Source organism: Salvelinus alpinus, chromosome 21 (assembly GCF_045679555.1).
Source record: "Salvelinus alpinus chromosome 21, SLU_Salpinus.1, whole genome shotgun sequence".
Taxonomy (NCBI): Eukaryota; Metazoa; Chordata; class Actinopteri; order Salmoniformes; family Salmonidae; genus Salvelinus; species Salvelinus alpinus.
In genome coordinates, this window is record NC_092106.1 from 763634 (window position 1) to 780079 (window position 16446).

The window sequence follows — 16446 nt, forward strand, 5'->3', positions numbered from 1 at the left end:
CCGAGGAGTAGGATTGATCACAGCATTCATGACAGTTTAGTTTAGCCATTTAGTAGACACTCTTATCCAGAGCAACTTACAGAAGAAATTAGGGTAAAGTGCCTTGCTCAAGGGCACATCAACAGACTTTTCACCTAGTTGGCTCTGGGATTTGAACCAGCAACCTTTTGGTTACTAGCTCTTAACCGCTAGGCTACCTGCTCACAACGGCAGTCAAGCACCCAAGGTAACTGGCTAAAGTTGGCTAGCTTGCTAGCTACTTCCAGAGATAAATGAGAGAACGCCTCACTGACCATATTACTCGCCCTAGCAGAGCTGTTTAGGCTGTTTACATGTTATCTAGAGCGTTAGTGAATAACTGTGCTGCTGGCAACAATTGAATGACTTTTTTACTGACGTTGACTGACACCGGTCATATTCAGCAGGTGTTGCGTGTTCGTAAATTCATCAGTTATTCTGCACTCTGGCACACTCGGACGAGAGTGCTCTGAAATTGGAGTAGATAGCCAGAGTGAAATTACGAACACAAGAGATATGCTAGCTGGATAACAGTCGTTCAATTTCTGCATAGATAGCTAGCTAGCAAAGCATTCATATTTCTTGCTAGATAACCAAATGACACCTGCATCTCTAGCTGTAGCCACCGAAAAATGATATGAGGGGAAAAAGTTGGTTACTCACCCACTCCTCCAATGACATGATATCCTACCAGTATCTAGCTAGCTAACGTTAGGCTCTGTGTTTTTAGCTTGTTAAATAGCTACATAAATAGATACGCTTGCCCAGCATTTCCCAAACTCGATCCTCGGGACCCAAACGGGTGCACATTTAGTTTTTTGCCCTAACACTACACAGCTGATTCAAATGATCAAAGCTTGATGATTAGTTGATTATTTTAATCAGCTGTGTAGTGCTAGGGCAAAAATCTAAACGTGCACCCCTTGGTGGCCCGAGGACCAAGTTTGGGAAGCCCTGCGCTAGCCTATTAGCCACATTATGACTGACTCATTGCCCTTGATAGTTTGATTGTATTGACAATCCAAGCCTTGGGTGGGTGAAATGGGTGGGTGGAGGCAGCAAACAATGTACCAATGTAAATTGGAATGGTAGAGTTATGTATTTTATGGAGTCATCAGAATTGTATGGGAAGGTCTGCTCAATCCAAGATTACAACTCATTGATTACAGCATTACCCCAAAAATGGAGGAGGCAGCAGGAGGAGGTAGGGAACTGGTCTGTCTGCCCAAAATAAAGGATCAAATAGGAAAGTATACCAGTTTCATTTGAGGATCAGGATGTGGACATCTGTGCCACAGGGTGTATGAGTTGATATATAAAATGACGCAAGTGTAAAGATGTGTTGCTTTTCAGCAAAAATTATTGTACAGAATTCTTGCCAACAACAAAATTTTGAATATTTGGGGCATTCAATCATCGCAACTCTGCACATTTTGTTGTGAGGATACAGAATCAATAGACCATTTGATTTGGTATTGCCCTCAGATAGCCTGTTTCTGGTCTCAGGTTCAGGGATGGCTGAAAAAGCATAACATTAATCTAAAATTGACCCTAGAAATAGCATTGTTTGGAGATCTGGAGAGACCTGGTAAGTCAATTACTAATATACTAACACTCTTAGTAAAAGTATTTATCTTCAACTCGCAATCTATGGATTCTATTTGATTAGATAGATTCAAATGGTATGTTAAATATCACAGCATAGATGAAAGATATATGGTGCGTAAAAATCAGAAGAGGGTGGTCAGCAGAGATAGGTGGGGTGGGCTGAGCGAAGCTGGGGGTTGGGAAGTGGAATTGGAGACAAGTGGGAGTGGAGTTGCTGGGCGGGGGATAGAATGACGGTCAAAGACAAAAGTTACAAAATTATGTCAAAATAAAACAAAACAAAAAGTACATTTGAATGTGTCATGACTGTCCTGTGAGGATCCGAATGGGTCAGATCAGCTTGGCAATGGATCACAGTAACCAGACCCTCTCTTACCCACAGAGGGGGGGAGGAGGGAGCTGGTGGGGGGTTGATCCAGAGATCATCCCTCTTCAAATTCACACAGGAATGTTCCTTTGTCTACACAGAGACTTTTCCTGCTGAAACTTTAACACGTTCAAAAGCGAATACTGGAACAATATTCCGAACAGAGAACTTGAGGAATGGTCAGAGGCGAGCTAAAGAAAACTAATGTCATATTGTTGCTTATTTTGCGATGTCATTAAAATTGTTATAAAGGAAATAGTGTAAATTACTGACCTCAATTCTATAGAAAATCTGTGGGCAGAACTGAAAATGCATGTGCGAGCAAGGAGGCCTACAAACCTGACTCCGTTACACCAGCTCTGTCAGGAGGAATGGGCCAAAATTCACCCAACTTATTGTGCTAAGCTTGTGGAAGGCTACCCGAAACGTTTGACCCAAGTTAAACAATTTAAAGGAAATGCTACCAAATACTAATTGAGTGTATGTAAACTTCTGACCCACTGGGAATGTGATGAAAGAAATAAAAGCTGAAATAAATAATTCTCTCTACTATTATTTAGACATTTCACATTCTTAAAATAAAGTGGTGATCCTGACTGACCTAAGACAGGGAATTTTTTTCTAGGATTAAATGTCAGGAATTGTGAAAAACTGAGTTTAAATGTATTTGGCTGAGGTGTATGTAACCTTCCGACTTCAACTGTAATCTGGCAGCCCTGTTTGGAGCCATTTGGAGTTTTTTTTAGATCTTTCTTTGCTGCAGAGGATCATATAACTGGACAGTACTCCAAGTGTGATAGGAGCAGGGATTGAATCATCTGATTCAGAGTGCTAGATGAACATTTTCTTGTAATAGCAATTCCCTTAACCATCTTAATTACAATATTATCTATGTGTTCTGACCAGGATAAAGCTGCGTCCAACATGACGCCTAGTAGTTTCGTTTTTTTCACTTGCTCTACATGCGTTCTATTCATCGACAAATTCAATTGGGGATCATCAGCAAGCATATATCTTGAACCAAATACAATACATTTAGTTTTAGAAATGTTCAACACCAATTTGTACATATCAACCCACTCAGACACCATTCTTAGTTCACTACTCAGTACATTAAATCAAATCAAATTGTATTTGTCACATGTGCCGAATACAACAGGTGTAGACCTTACAGTGAAATGCTTACTTACAAGCCCTGAACCAACAATGCAGTTTTCAGAAAATACCTAAAAAAAAAGTAAGTGATAAGAATAACAAATAATTAAAGAGCAGCAGTAAATAACAATAGCGGGACTATATACAGGGGGTACCGGTACAGAGTCAATGTGTCAACGTGCGGGGGCACCGGTGTCGAGGTAATTGAGAAAATATGTACATGTAGGTAGAGTTATTAACGTGTGTAACGCTTGTCGTGGTTGGAAGAAGAGGACCAATGCGCAGCGTGGTAAGTGTCCATATTGTTTTAATACAAAAAATGAACACTGATCAAAAACAATAAAACGACAAACGAACACTCCTGTACGGTGAAACAAAAACCAGAACAGAAAATAATCACCCACAAAACACAATGAAAAACAGGCTACCTAAATATGGCTCCCAATCAGAGACAACAACTGACACCTGCCTCTGATTGAGAACCATACTAGGCCAAACACATAGAAAATTACCAATAGAACAAAACATAGAAAAACAACATAGAATGCCCACCCCAACTCACGCCCTGACCAAACTAAAATAAAGACATAACAAAGGAACTAAGGTCAGAACGTGACAACGTGACTATGCATAGATAATACCAGAGAGTAGCAGCAGCGTTCCAGAGGGGGAGGGGGGAGCAATGCAAATATTCTGGGTAGCCATTTGATTATCTGTTAGCTCGTTACATTCTGATGGTGCACTAGACATTGTAGAGTCATCAGCATAGAATGCCCTTCTTTGTATGCATGCTGGAAACCCATTATCAGACCATTACATGAGAAATAACGCTTGATTTGTGAAGATCATTTTTTCCAATAATTTTCTTAACACAGGCAGCAAGCTTATAGGACAATTATTAGGACCAGTGAACGCAGATTTTTTTATCCTTAGGTGGTGGAATAACCTTTGACTCTTTCCAGACTTCTGGGCACACCCCATACCTCAAGCGCTTACTAAAAATATGAGAGATTGGGGTCGATATTTTGTTAGCTGTAACTCTAAGCAATTTGATGTCAAGATTATCTGGACCAGGTGACTTGTCATCCGAAAGAGACAACAGCATCCTTTCTACCTCGTCCCTTTCTACTTGGTGAAATTCGAACATGCATTGCATCTCCTTCATGATACAATCTGTTATAAGGGTATATGAAATGGAGCCATCAGTTGGAATCATAGCCTTCCTCAACTTGTCCACTTTGCCTGTAAAATATTAATTAAAGTAGTTTGCGATGTTGTGTGGTTTTGTAATAAATATACCCTCTTTCAACAAAAGAGGCAGACATGTTCGAATTCCTACCCATAATAGCGTTCAACAGTCTCCACAGTTTTTTCCCATCACCCTTTACTTCATCATTTTAGTAATGATTGATCGACTATCGAGGATCGCTATGGGGCGCAATCTGGCGATGTAGACTTGTACACAATTGCCCAACCTTCACACACACACACACACCCTCTCTGTGTGTGGTTACAGTAGGCTAACGTATATCAATGGTTTTAGGAACAGCAGTAACATCAGGCAGGATCTTGGCTACCAACTGCCTAGCCAGTTGTAGCTCAATCTTGGGTGCAATGATCACGTTCCCGCACTGACTGACTGTGTGGAGGCTCATTGACTTAATGTTATGTTAGCCTACATGCTACACAAGCAAAGTTATATATAGCTGTCAGCTATATTAGCCACGACTTACCGTTCTTTGTGCAGCTTCAAATGTTGAACAAAGTTGGAAGTTGTTGCGCCTCCGTCTGTAATTTTCTTCCCGCATGTTTTGCAAGTTGCAATCCGTTTTTTGTTGACTACAGCGTAGTGTTTATATCCGAAAATAATAATTTGGGGTATCATCTTTCCAAGGGTTCCGACTGAATTCACCCGCCGACATTCCTCTGCACTGCCACGCTCAACTTTTTCTCAGCTAGCACAATTTGATTGGCTGCTGTCCGATTCAAACTGTAATCCGTTAAATGAAGAGCACTGCACACCTTTTTTAATAGCATCATTTTTTATATTTGAGCTTGGGGAGGGTATCAAGTTAGTTTGAGTCAAAAGGCTCAAGTCCAAGTAAAGTCACGAGTCATTGGTGTTAAAGTCAAAGTCGAGTTGCAAGCCATCATATTTGTGACTCGAGTCTGACTCGAGTCCAAGTCATGTGACTCGAGTCCACACCTCTGGTGCTTGGTATCCGGCAGTAGTAGACCAGGTTGCCTTGATAGCTAGCTGCTAGGCTAGCTGCTTCGCCAATGTAGTACGGCCTTGTTTGAGCAAGGATCCCTGGACATATATCAGCGGTCCCAGCGTTAACGCTAACTACTTTGCAGGATCCAGATATGAATGGGAAAACTATTATAAACTTTTTGTCACTTGAATCACCAGTGTGTGTGTGTGTGTGTGTGTGTGTGTGTGTGTGTGTGTGTGTGTGTGTGTACCATGAAATAAAGCATTACCACAATTGCTTCTGGGTTTGACTCTTTATCACCTAAAGTAATGTTCCTGTAGAAAAGTTATTGCCTTAGCCATAGTCCATTCTTCTATTTAGAACAACATTAAAGATGCACTATGTAGAAATCGCATAGTGCACGTAGAACAGATCGACCCTTTCCTAGACTTAATGACAGATCTATAACTCACATTTCTATGTGAATTTGGTCCGGTGGCCCAAAAGGTTGTATATTGCAGCTTTAACTTATATAATACTAGACATTCAACATAGAGTTTCAATGAAAAGCTACCATTACAAACACATAAGAAAAGAAAGTAAACATATAATTATTTCACAAGATGTTTGTTGTGTTCACAGCAGAAATGCATGCCAAGTCATCCTCTTTTCAGACATCTTGGAGGCCATGTCTAATTGTGTTAAAATGCATGCCAAGTCATCCTCTCTTCAGACATCTTGGAGGCCATGTCAAACTCACAACTTTATATTCTCCAGTTCCCCCCTTTCTCTGCATCTGCAATCTTTCACATTACATGGCTCCCTTCCTCATGTAGACACATACTAATCTAGAATGAAAATTCTATGCAAATAACTCCAATCCCACACATGTAACCCATTTACACACGGTCACATGCACTCCCCCACATTCAGGACAGAATCCAGGGCAAAACTGAGAGAGAGAAGAAGGAGGAAGGAGAGCCTGTGTGAAAGAGACCGTAGCAAAATATTGATCTGTGATGGTATCAGACACCATGTTTTGACCCAAACTGTCTGTCTGTGTGCTGAGCCAGCAGGATCCAAGGACCCAAGGCTCCAGAGGTGTTTAGGACCACTGGGCACCTGGCACACACACAAAAACATCAGCAGCACTAACCATCCATGGCCCTGAGAGGCAGATAGAGTGATGAGATGGGAATGTTCGAAGAGCATGAGAGAGTCACAGCACAATGAACATAACCATCTGCGGTCATATTAATCATGACACATTTAACCCATGTTGATTTTGTGTGTGTGTGTGACATCCCATCTTTAAAGCAAAACTGTTTGGATATAAGATTAGGGAGCGTTGTAAGGGAATTTCCATCCTATAACCAGTGCAAGGTGTACGTCATGCTGATTTCAATGCATGGAGATATCTATAGGTGTCCCATTAGAATTGTCAGGTAACCTTTTATGTGTATGGAGCATCTGTCACATGTAAGCTAGGCAGCCATTAACCTCAAACCAAGCACACTCACGAATAGACAAGGGTAGGTAACTTTCTAAATGTATCCGTTACAGTTACTGTCATTTGTTTTTCAACAGGACAATGACCCAACATACCTCCAGGCTGTGTAAGGGCTATTTGACCAAGAAGGAAAGTGGTGGAGTGCTGCATCAGATGACCTGGCCTCCACAATCACCTGACCTCAACCTAATTGAGGTGGTTTGGGATGAGTTGGACCGCAGAGTGAAGGAAAAGCAGCCAACAAGTGCTCAGCATGTGTGGGAATTCCTTCAAGACGGTTGGAAAAACATTCCTCATGAAGCTGGTTCAGAGAATGCCAAGAGTGTGCAAAGCTGTCATCAAGGCAAAGCGTGTCTACTTTGAACAATCTCAAATATAATATTTATTTTGGTTACTACATGATTCCAAAAAAAAAGGCGCCTTTTTTCAATGCTGACTTGAATGTCATTGAGAAAACAGAGAAGTGTCAAATATTTTTTTCCCAAACATCCTTTCTGAATTTAAAAGTAATCCTCGACGTAATTATCTAGTTTTTCAAGAGTATCTGTAATATGATTACAATATTTTTGCTGGTAACATAACGGATTACTGTCACCGTTTTTGTAATCCCTTACATGTAACGGATTATATGTAATCCGTTACTCCCATACCCTGCTAATAGACAACATCATGAATTGGTTATTGACAGATAACATGTGCCATGGCCGATGAAGCACGGGTATTTAATAGGCAGCCCAGATGAAAATCAGGCAGGTGTAGGAATTATTTGACTAAACCTAATTTTTATATTATTATAAACGTCAGGTCAACTCAAAACACCCGTTTTATCAACCAATATGCTACTCCTCTTATATCAGGTGACGAAGTAGACTAGAACACAGGCTACATGTGTAATGATAATGCGCGTGGGCCTTTAGCCTTGCCCATAGCCAGAGAATTGAGAGAACCCACCCTTCCCCACCCTTCCCCTCCCGAAACCCTACGGGGATGTACATTTGGCAGGTTGACGTTTATTGTTATGAATCTTGCCCTGGGGGCAGAACTGAGCAATTTCCGCTAGATGGGCCAGCAGCAAAGTCAAAATTGGCTCTATGAAATTCAAGAAAACAAAAAATCGTTTTTTTTTGTCTTAATTTATGGCTAGGGGTAGACATTGAAGTTAGCAGTGTGGTTAAGGTTAGGGTTAACTTTAAAATCCGATGTTATGACTTTGTGTCTGTGGCAGTTGACCGCTCTGCAGAGCTGCCTCTAGAACAAGATTCATGACGAAAAACGCTAACCTGAGTAAATTTGCTGCATCAGGGTTCTTTCTGTCAGCCATTCGCTGAAAACAAAAGCAACGAGGTAGCCTACAAGGGCGAGTCGTAGTAGGCTATGGATGCTCTACGCCCGCAGCAGCAGGAGACATACACAGATGTTCGTAGCCAAATAAACCACACCTTAGTCCACCCCTGCTATTTTCATGTAGGCTAAGCGGCAAGGCGCCTGTCCTGTGTACGAGCTCCAAGTACCGCAGTCTACTCACACAAAGGCGTGGGCCACGCACTGCCACGCCACCAGACCCACGTATTCAATACACACAACACACACCCAGTCTGTTATTAAATGACTAAATAAGTTGCTTACCGGGTGCTTTGTCTGCTTTATCTACTTTAATGATCTCCATCTCCCGTTGTGATTAGGTTGATCAGTGAGGGAAGTTAGAGACGGTGCGTTTCTGGAAGATGTCAGAGCTGGTCTGGTCGGGCTGTGGTTCTTCTTCCCGCCTGCTTTGCCTGCCTCTGTAATCAACAAGCGTGACGGGTGAGAACAGCTGTTTTGTCAATTGCCGGACTGTCCGTGAATCAACTGATATTGGTTATAAGTGAAGGGTAGAATGGCTGACTTTGAGATTTTGGGGTGATTTCCGACCGAGCAAATTGGACGCTGTGTCTGTATTTTCTCTGTCCACGCTCATGCATTAAACCAGTGTCCGCGCGCTGCTTATCCGGAGCTGTCCTCTCGCTTTGGTGCTGAAGTCTATGCTGCAGCTCGGGCTCCTGTGAAATACAGACGTGACGTCACGACATACTCCCCTGCGTTACATGTTAGAAAGTGGGAGAGTCACTTCCACTATTGAATCTGTGCATCCGACAACAAACACCTGCTATATATTTTCCTAGACATCAAATAAAGCTTTTTTCCCTTTTACATACTCAAGGTGAGAATAGCTTCGAGAAAGCGTTGACTATCACGAGATAGGGTGCATCAGATTCTGCCCAATAACATTCTCCTCGTCATAGCCTACTCTTCTGCGATTTTTACATCGACTCATTTGTATTCAGAGCACTCAGAAGTTTGCTTCTCACGTAATCTATCTGAGCTCAGAAGTCCCTTTGATCCCATTTATATAGGTCTAAGATTTCTGCTATTTTAGGAAGCTGAATATGTTTGGATAAAGAAGAAACTACAAGTCCTGTTCTTTTTCAGATATAGTCTCAAGTGATGACTCAATTGGGGGCAGGTGTAGGCTGGGAAAAAAAAAAAATGTTTACAGGATTTTTTATCAACTAGGTTTAGTGTGAGTTTCCATGGTAACACAGATTGGTACCCAAGTACAGTGATGTTACTGTGATGGGCATACTTTTGGGTGACCTGTAGGCTGTAGGGGCTTAAGGGCTGATGACAAAGTGATGACATATTGCATTTTAGTTGCCCCAAAAAATTATGAAATTGAAATATGCAGAACGAAAATATAAACGCAAAATGTAAAGTCAAAAAAGAAAGGAGGACCAAGGCACTCTTCATATAGTTAATTTAAATGCATTTATTAGTATGGCATGTTCAATAGAAACAAAGTTTTTTTTAAACCAACGCGTTTCGGCTGCATGGCCTTCGTCAGGGAGGGATGAAACAGAACAAATGGTCAACAGATGCCAAAAAATCATCCACACTGACTGGAAAGCAAGTTCAAAAGTCATCAGCAAAATACATCCAGCAACTTAAGAGTGACACCAGTAACTCTAAATCCATTTCTGGCCCACACTGTGCCTAGAGTGCTTGGTTAAGGGGAAAAAGGCATTTTAATTAATTATATGAAGAGTGCCTTAGTCCTCCTTTCTTTTTTAATGACCAATTCATCCCGTTTACCAAAGAGCACCTTCTGTCTACCAAAATGTACTATTGTGTACCTTAGTAGTGCTTCCTTTCCTCCTCTTTCTACTAGCAAAATGTAAAGTGTTGGTCTCATGTTTCACGAGCTGAAATAAAAGATCCCACAAAATGTTCCACACACTCAAAAGGCATATATTTCTCTGAAATGTTGTGCACAAATTTGTTAACATTCCTGTAAGTGAGCATTTCTCCTCAGCCAAGATAATCAATTTACCTGATAGGTGTGGCATATAAAGAAGTTGATTAAACAGCATGATGATTAAAAGGCCACTATAAAATGTGCCGTTTTGTCACACAACACAATGCCACAGATGTCTCAAGTTTTGAGGGAGCAATTGGCATGCTGACTGCAGGAATGCCCACTAGAGCTGTTCCTTTCTCTACCATAAGCCACCTCCAACTTTGTTCTAGAGAATTTGGTAGTACGTCCAACTGGCCTTACAACCGCAGACCATGTGTAACTACGCCAGCTAAGGATCTCCACATTCGGCTTCTTCACCCATGGCTGCGTCCCTGTACAGTCATGTGAAATCCATAGATTAGGGCCTAATACATTTATTTAAATGAACTGATTTTCTTCTATGAACTGTAACTCAGTTAAATCTTTGAAATTGCTGCATGTTGCATTCATATTTTTGTTCAGTATAGTTAAGGCCCTATTTCAATAAATATTTATTTGGGCCAAGTAGGGCTACATGTTATGCATTGCAGATAATATAGGCCTATATTGTACTGGTTTATGGTTCAATATTTCTAAGGTTGTGTCCTAAATGGCACTGTATTTCCTATGTAGTGCACTACATTTTACCAGGGCCCATATGTCTCTGGACAAAAGTAGTGCACTATACACTCTTAGAATGATGGGTAACTCAAGGATCCCTTGAGATTTTCAACAAACCCTGGAGTTTCTCAAAAAACATTGCAGTCAATGGGTTCATATTAGCAGCATTGGCTGGTTGAGGGGTTCTTGGAGGAACCTTTAATGTTTCAATGTTGCAAAGGTTTCTGGAGGAACCTTTTTGCTGGGGCTTGCAGAGCACTTAGAATTTACTTAGCAAATAGATTTTCTGCTTTGCTATACATTATGAGCAGGCCTTAGGGGGCCTGGCCCGCCGTACCTCCTTGCCTGTCCAAATAAAAACATAGAATATTGATAATTTATTTGACAGAGATGCGTGCCGACAGAAAGACGCATCAATCTCAGATTGTCACGGCCGTCGAAAGAAGTGGACCAAAGTGCAGCGTGGTGAGCGTACATTTTCTTTTATTTAGTAAAATGTCACCAACAAAACAAGAAATAACAAAAACGACCGTGAAGCTTACAAGGGCAATAGTGCCCCTAACAAAGACAACTTCCTACAATGACAAAAGGGAAAAAGGCTGCCTAAGTATGATTCCCAATCAGAGACAACGATAGACAGCTGTCCCTGATTGAGAACCATACATACCAACACATAGAAATACAAAAACATAGAAATCCGAACATAGAATGCCCACCCCAAATCACACCCTGACCAAACCAAATAGAGACATAAAAAGGCTCTCTAAGGTCAGGGCGTGACACAGATAAAGCATCCGGGCAAGCGAAACTGAGCCCCTCTGTCTCAGTATGTGTCGCCAATTTATCTGATGCTGTCCGACTAAGAAGAGCATAATACAAATGGTGTATGGCCACTTGCAAATTGAAGGAAAGTTGGCAGGTGCACAGTGCACAGTTTGGATGCTGGAATTATTTTGGACGAACGTGTAACCTACTTTTTGAAGGGATTTGTTTGACAATCAGATGAAAACATACTGACTGGTTGTGTTCTTGCCATATTAAAAGGTAATACATTTTTACAGTTAAATTACATGTCTTTACTATAAAAAAAATAATAATTAATTCACACATACTGTACATAGGAGGTCCCGTGGATCAAATGGCCGTCCTACTGAATCATTCTGGCGCCGGCCCTGCTCAGAAGATGAAAATATGTAGTTTTCGGCAATGGCTTTATGGGATAGCTAGCGAATTATAAACAATTACCCATTCCAATATGAATACTCTTTAAATAGCAATGTTGAATAATAGAACATTTCCTGTCAAGCCAATTAAATTACGACTGCAGCCTCCTATTTTAATTCCGAAAAGTTTATTGTGATGTTAATGATGTTTGCTTACGAGGATATCCTAGCCTACACTCTTAAAAAATGCTTGGTTATTTGGATGACCCAACTGCTAGGTTGCAGGCATTGGGTTACTTAGTTGGATTGTTTTCTTTAAAAAGAGCCAGGTTGGGTTGTTGATGCTGGGTTATTGATGCTGGGGGTGTGGCTTAGTAAGAGTGTGGCTTTCAGATAGTTCTTCTTGGCCACTGTGAACATAATTCCTGTTTATCTGCTCCGTTATATTGTTATCACATATTAAGGTTGAACACTGACAGTTTTGTAGCTTCAATGAGGTTTACAGACGTGTATGAGTTCCTCAAGTGCCTATGCAAATCCCAATGTTGGATTATTTACCATTTTATTACTTTTTGAGGAGGTCATTGCATTCAGATGATTGTCATGGCTCCATATAATCAGCAATGTTAATGTTCCATTAGAATGCTGCTACAATATATTATTAAAAAGGTCCAACATTAAACCCCTCCCATCGCAAACAGGTTTCTGTTTGAACCTTTACACAGGCAGCCCGGTATCAGCGTATAAGAGTCAATCTGTGGCACTTTTGCGAGAATATATTCATCGTGTCCAAGGGGTTCCTCGAATAACCTTTTCAGAGGGGTTCCTTGATTAACTTTTGTGACCTGGAAAGGTTCCCCATGTAGCAATTTTTAGAACCCCAAAAGGTTCTCCCATGCTCCTTTGCTTCTAAGAGTGTATGGGGAATAAGGTGCAATTTGGGGTGCAATCTAAAACCACTGAGGGAAAAAACTGAACGTAGTGAGATATGGAATACTGCCTGTAAACCTGCATTTTTTAAAGGTTTTTTCCACTTTGCTGTGGGCTGCACATTTAACATTTTAACATTTAAACATTTATCACTATGTATTATTGTCTGTCAATGTTTACAAGGCTACTTTCTTACTGGACCTTGGATGTAATTGTTATTTGAAATGTGCAAGCTTTTTGTGTTGGTTGTTGGCACCAAGAAGATACAGTATTTGTCATATTCTTATAAACGTGACTGATAGAAAAGGCTTATTTTGACCCATAAGCCTCACTGTCCTAGAATATACAGTGATGAACACGGCCCTCTGTAAACACACCTCCACAACAGTGTGCATGGGCATATGGTGAAGTTACCCTTAAACGCTGATCTGAGGTCAGTTTACCATTTCCCCCGCTAACGGTTAAGGTTAGGATTGGGGGAGGGGAAGCGCATCCTAGATCTATACCAAGGGGAAACTTCACCCCGGAGCGTGTGCATGCAGAGAGGGTGGGGCTGGGAAGAGATGTGTGCGGCCGCTTGGTAGGAGCCTGGGCCGCAGGTGTCCTGACAGGTGCTGTGACGACAGGAACCAAAAATAACCTGGCAGAGGTAGAGAGGAGGCTGGTGTGGGTGTACACAAAATGGAAATAGATTATCCCAACACATTTGAATGTTTTAGGCCAGAGCTGCCAGTCTGTGAGCACAAATACAGAGAACACAGATATAATCAGTATACATTCAGATAACATAACATACTTGCACCTAAAGAACTGTCAATTTCATCAACCCCTTCCTTTCAGAAGTACTTTTTTATTAATCTACAAGAAAAGTTGAGGACCTATAAAGTAGGCTACAATACATATGTCCAGTCATCCCGAACTGCTTCAATCAACCCAGCAGCCATCACTCTACATTTTCCCTTATCTAAATCAACTTCTGTATTTATTTTTTCTCTTTGTTTGGCAGTATATGGGATTCAGCTTTAAGCTCTGAATGTTTACAAGATCAAATAAACCTTGTTATATAGATTGGAGGATAAAATCCACGGTTCTGGATTATCTCTGACTTTCTATCATCCAATGCACTTTGAGAAGGATGTGAGAGAGGACGCGTGGAATCGAGGAAAGACAATTGCAAAAGAGCCAAGTACTCAAAGGACAGCAGCTCCCACATCTTAAGCCGGGTGTCAACTGATAATGGCGCTGGAGGGGATGACTCGTTTTACGTGCTGCTAACCAATTGTGCTATTTTTGTGTGTTTTGTTGCGTTGTTTGTAACTTATTTTGTACATAATGTTTCTGCTACCGTCTCTTATGACCGAAAATAGCTCCTGGACATCAGAACAGCGATTACTCACCTCAAACTGGATGAAGATCTTTTCTTTAATGAGTCTGACGCAAAGGATATACTGCTGCTCCCGGACCTGGCCCAAATCCCCATAATTCGCATGAAGAGGAGATGGAGATACAGGGGCCGCAGATCCCGGTGCCTTGTGAGAATTTGTCAGTGAGCGAGTAACCCGCCTCTACCATCCATGCTATTGGCCAACGTGCAATTACTGGAGAATAAACTGGATGAGCTCCGTTCGAAACTATCACACCAACAGGATATTAAAACTGTAACATCAATTCGTGGTTGAACGATGACATGGATAACATACAGTTGGCAGGGTTTTCGCGCATCGGCAAGACTGAACAGCCACCTCCGGTAAGACGAGGGGTGGTGGTCTGTGTGTATTTGTCAATAACAGCTGTGGCGCGATCTCTAATATTAAGGAAATATCAAGGAAGGTTTTGTTCGCCTGAGGTAGAGTACCTCATGATAAGCTGTAGACCACACTATCTACCAAGAGAGTTTGTCGTCTATATTTTTCATAGCTGTCTATTTACCACCACAAACCGATGCTGGCACTAAGACAGCACTCAACGAGCTGTATAAGGCCATAAGCAAACAAGAAAATGCTCATCAAGAAGCGGCACTCCTAGTGGCCAGGGACTATAATGTAGGGAAACGTAAATCCGTTTTGCCTAATTCTTAATACAAGACTAAGATTGAATCCTACTACAACGCTCTGATGCTCATCGGAAATAGCAGGGCTTGCAAACTATTACGGACTACAAAGGGAAACCCAGCCGCAAGTTGCCCAGTGACACAAGCCTGCCAGACGGGCTAAATGCCTTTTATGCTTGCATCAAGGCAAGCAACACTGAAGCATGCATGAGAGCACCAGCTGTTCTGGACGACTGTGTGATCACAGTCTCCGTAGCCAATGGGAGTAAGACCTTTAAACAGGTCAACATTCACAAGGCCAGACGGATTACCAGGACGTGTACTCAGAACATGCTGGCAAGTGTCTTCACTGACATTTTCAACCTCTCCCTGACCAAGTCTGTAATACCAACATGTTTCAAGCAGACCACCATAGTCCCTGTACCCAAAAATGCCAAGGTAACCTGCCTAAAAGACTACCGCCCCATAGTACTCACATTGGTAGCCATGAAGTGCTTTGAAAGGCTGGTCATGGCTCACATCAACACCATCATTCCAGAAACCCTAGACCCACTCCAATTCGCATACCGCCCCAACAGATCCACAGATGACGTAATCTCAATTGCACTTCACACTGCCCTCTCCCACCTTGACAAAAGGAAAACCTATGTGAGAATGCTGTTCATTGACTACAGCTCAGCGTTCAACACCAAAGTGCCCACAAAGCTCATCACTAAGCTAAGGACCCTGGGACTGAACACCTCCCTCTGCAATTGGATCCTGGACTCCCTGACGGGCCTCCCCCAGGTGGCGAGGGTAGGCAACAACACATCTACCACATTGATCCTCAACACGGGGGTCCCTAAGGGGTGCATGCTTAGTCCCCTCCTGTACTCCCTGTTCACCCATGACTGTGTGGCCAAGCATGACTCCAACACCATCATTAAGTTTGCTGACAACGGTGGTAGGCCTGATCACCGACAACAATGAGACAGCCTATAGGAAGGAGGTTAGAGACCTGGTAGTGTGGTGCCAGGTCAACAACCTCTCCCTCAACGTGAGCGAGAAAAAGGAGCTGATCGTGGACTACAGGAAAAGGAGGGCCGAACACGCCCACATTCACATTGACGGGGCTGTAGTGGAGCGGGTCGAGAGCTTCAAGTTCCTCGGTATACCAGTACATTACTGGGGCCAAGCTTCCTGCCATCCAGGACCTCTATACTAGGCAGTGTCAGAGGAAGGTCCCAAAAATGGTCATAGACTCAAGCCACCCAAGTCATAGACTGTTCTCTCTGCTACAGCACCGCAAGCGGTACCAGAGCACCAAGTCTATGTCCAAAAGGCTCATTAACAGCTTATATCCCCAAACCATAAGACTGCTGAACAATTAATCAAATGGCTACCCGGACTATTTGCATTGACCCCCCCCTTTTTTTACGTTGCTGCTACTCACTGTTTGTTATCTATGCATAGTCACTTTACCCCTGCCTACATGTACATATTACCTCAATTACCTTGACTAACCTGTACCTCTGCA

The 16446-nt window shown here is 42.1% G+C and overlaps 1 protein-coding gene across 2 annotated transcripts in view; it reads right to left on the bottom strand.

The window, feature by feature from the left end:
- Positions 1-9109, bottom strand: part of LOC139547532 (fibroblast growth factor 12-like) — a 121709-nt gene extending 112600 nt beyond the window's left edge. The window contains exons 1-2 of one of the 2 annotated variants that reach the window (XM_071356402.1): positions 8739-9109; positions 8480-8634 (exon numbers count right to left, since the gene is read on the bottom strand). In XM_071356402.1, the coding sequence (XP_071212503.1) occupies positions 8480-8519 (40 nt within the window). In that variant the 5' untranslated portion in view covers positions 8520-8634; positions 8739-9109. Of the gene's footprint in view, positions 1-8479 lie in introns of both variants that reach the window. The other variant, XM_071356401.1, reaches the window with a different exon arrangement.
- Between the last annotated feature and the right edge of the window lie 7337 nt (positions 9110-16446).